The 2,142-nt window shown below is 57.7% G+C and overlaps 2 protein-coding genes across 2 annotated transcripts in view; one reads left to right on the forward strand and one right to left on the reverse strand.

Annotated features, from left to right (window-relative positions):
- CHD2 (chromodomain helicase DNA binding protein 2) overlaps window positions 1-2,142 on the forward strand; it is a 119,892-nt gene that overhangs the window by 113,176 nt on the left and 4,574 nt on the right. The gene's annotated exons all lie outside the window — the stretch shown is intronic.
- The window catches only part of RGMA (repulsive guidance molecule family member a), a 17,158-nt gene continuing 16,875 nt past the window's right edge, over window positions 1,860-2,142 (reverse strand). The window contains exon 7 of the mRNA XM_006771790.1: window positions 1,860-2,138. Coding sequence (XP_006771853.1) covers window positions 1,860-2,138 — 279 coding nt within the window. The remainder of the gene's footprint in view (window positions 2,139-2,142) is intronic.

Here is a 2,142-nt window from a genome sequence, read left to right on the forward strand (position 1 = left end):
GACAGTTTGGGCGACTGGGTAGGACGCGTGGGTATGTTCTGGCCTTGCCCCGTCTGTTCCCAAGCCCAGACCACCAGGTTTTCTATGGAAATAGAAGAGTGGGGTTCTGGAAAGGTCCCCATACTTTCAGCCTTTCTCTCGAGGTTGGGACCAGTGCGCATGCTCATTCCGGATTCCTCCCCTCGCTGGCCGTCGGGTTCACGTCCCTCCCGAGCACCCAGGCCCTGTGCGGCCCTCCCCCTCCTCCTCCCACCCGCGGCCTGTCTCACTCCACCGCTCCTGCCCCCAGCTCGGGACACGTGCTGTGGGCCAGGCCCCCGTGCTGAGAGCAGGAACGGACCGAAGCTGTACCCCTTGGCCCCGCCCTGGCTAAGGAATCGTGGGCAAGTCAACTCACAGCCAGCCTCCGTTTCTTCATCTGTGAAATGGGCGCGAATGTGTGTCTGGCTCAGTGGGTCGTTTTACAGGATGACACAGAGTGAAGCCAGCAGGGAACCTGGCCCCGAGCGAGCCGTGGCCCTCCTCACACTGGTGGGGTCATCACTCTCCCCCTAGGGTGCATGTGACCGGGGGACGCGGGGTGGGATGGTGGGGGTGGGGAGGCAGCGACAGGCCCAGGCCTGAGCTTCCAGACCGACCGCCGAGATGGAGTCATCCGGGGTCTCAGGCCAGCCCACCCGAGGCCCCCGGGGGCATGTGGTCCTTCCGCAGGGTGCCCGCCCGTGTGTTCTTGAGACGGTCCCAGCCCCAGGGCCAGGGGACCGGACCCTCCCGCCCCCATGCAGCTCGTCGTGAGGATAAAGAGTAATTATTTAGAGGAGCAGGGGCTTAGGTGGTGACGTTGCTACATCCTCTGCACACATTTACAACACAGGCACACACACATGCACACACACGCACATGCTAACTGCCCCCCATACACTGTCAGGGGACACGCGCCACCAAAGTCAACTCTGCACCCCGCAAAGGCACCAGCCGTCCAGAAAACAAACTCCAACACGCAAGTCCAAAGGAAAATAACAAAACAAAACCCAAACTTTACTTGCATGTAGCCGTTAATAAATAATTTACAGTATGTACACGCGGGGACCCTCCACACAGGTCGCAGACACGAGGACGCAGTGGGGGGTGGGGAGGTCCCCACTTCCAAGCAGACGCGAGAGCAAACACAACCAAAATAAAGTGCTTCACTTTTTCCTTCCAGCGCAAGGGCTGTCTGAAGGCCAGGGGGCCGCCCGCCCGCCCGCCAGGGGGGTTGGCAGAGAGGGGACCTCTTGGAGGGGGAGGCAGGACAGGTCCGCAGCCTCCTGGGCCAGTGTATGCGAGGTCCCTGGGGACGGCAGGGGGTGGGTGGGCCCGACTGGGCACGAAGGGTCCTAAGTCAAAGGGTAGTTCTGTGTGTGTGACATTTAGAAACTCAACTCGACTTCCTAAGCACAGTGGGGGAGGGGGCCATGGGAGAAGGGGCCGGAGAAGGGCATCCAAGCCCACGAGTGTTCTCCAATCTTCCTTATATCCCCTCCTTAATTTCAAATGCACAAAAGAAGCTGCAAAACTGTTATTCTCCAGAGCCTTTGAGATCTTGCTCCCAGCATATGTCATGAGTTTGTCTCAAATAAACTCTTAGAAAATGTCTTTACATGTTTGGACGTTTCTTACACCAATGATTAGAACCTTCCCCCCAAACCCTAGCTTTGCCACTGTTCTCCAGATGGTCCACTGAAATTTCTAGTGAACTCCTTTGGTGAGTTTAGGGTCCTCTAGTTCTCTATGGTATCAGAAGTCCCGTTACCTCTCTCCTTCTGCAGTTTCTGATATCATGTGACCCATGCAGTTATTGGTGGCATGTACTTGCTCACTCAAATTTTGGACTTGAAGGAAACACTGGTTGCCAGGTTTTGTTGTAGGTGATATCCGTGGATTTTTGGTTTGGATAACCCAGTCAGGTGCAGCTTGTCCTTGTCGGAGTGGAGCATCTTGACGTCCTCCAGGGCGTAGTAGGCGGCCAGCGTGAAGTTCACGTCGCCCGTGGTGAGCAGGTCGAAGACGCAGGCCTGGTAGTACAGGTCCTCCACGGGCAGCCGCTCCTTGCACTTGGCCACGGCCGTCTCGTAGGGGAAGGTGTCGGGGGCGGCGGGGGCC

This window comes from Myotis davidii, unplaced genomic scaffold (genome assembly GCF_000327345.1).
Source record: "Myotis davidii unplaced genomic scaffold, ASM32734v1 scaffold164, whole genome shotgun sequence".
NCBI classification, from domain to species: Eukaryota; Metazoa; Chordata; class Mammalia; order Chiroptera; family Vespertilionidae; genus Myotis; species Myotis davidii.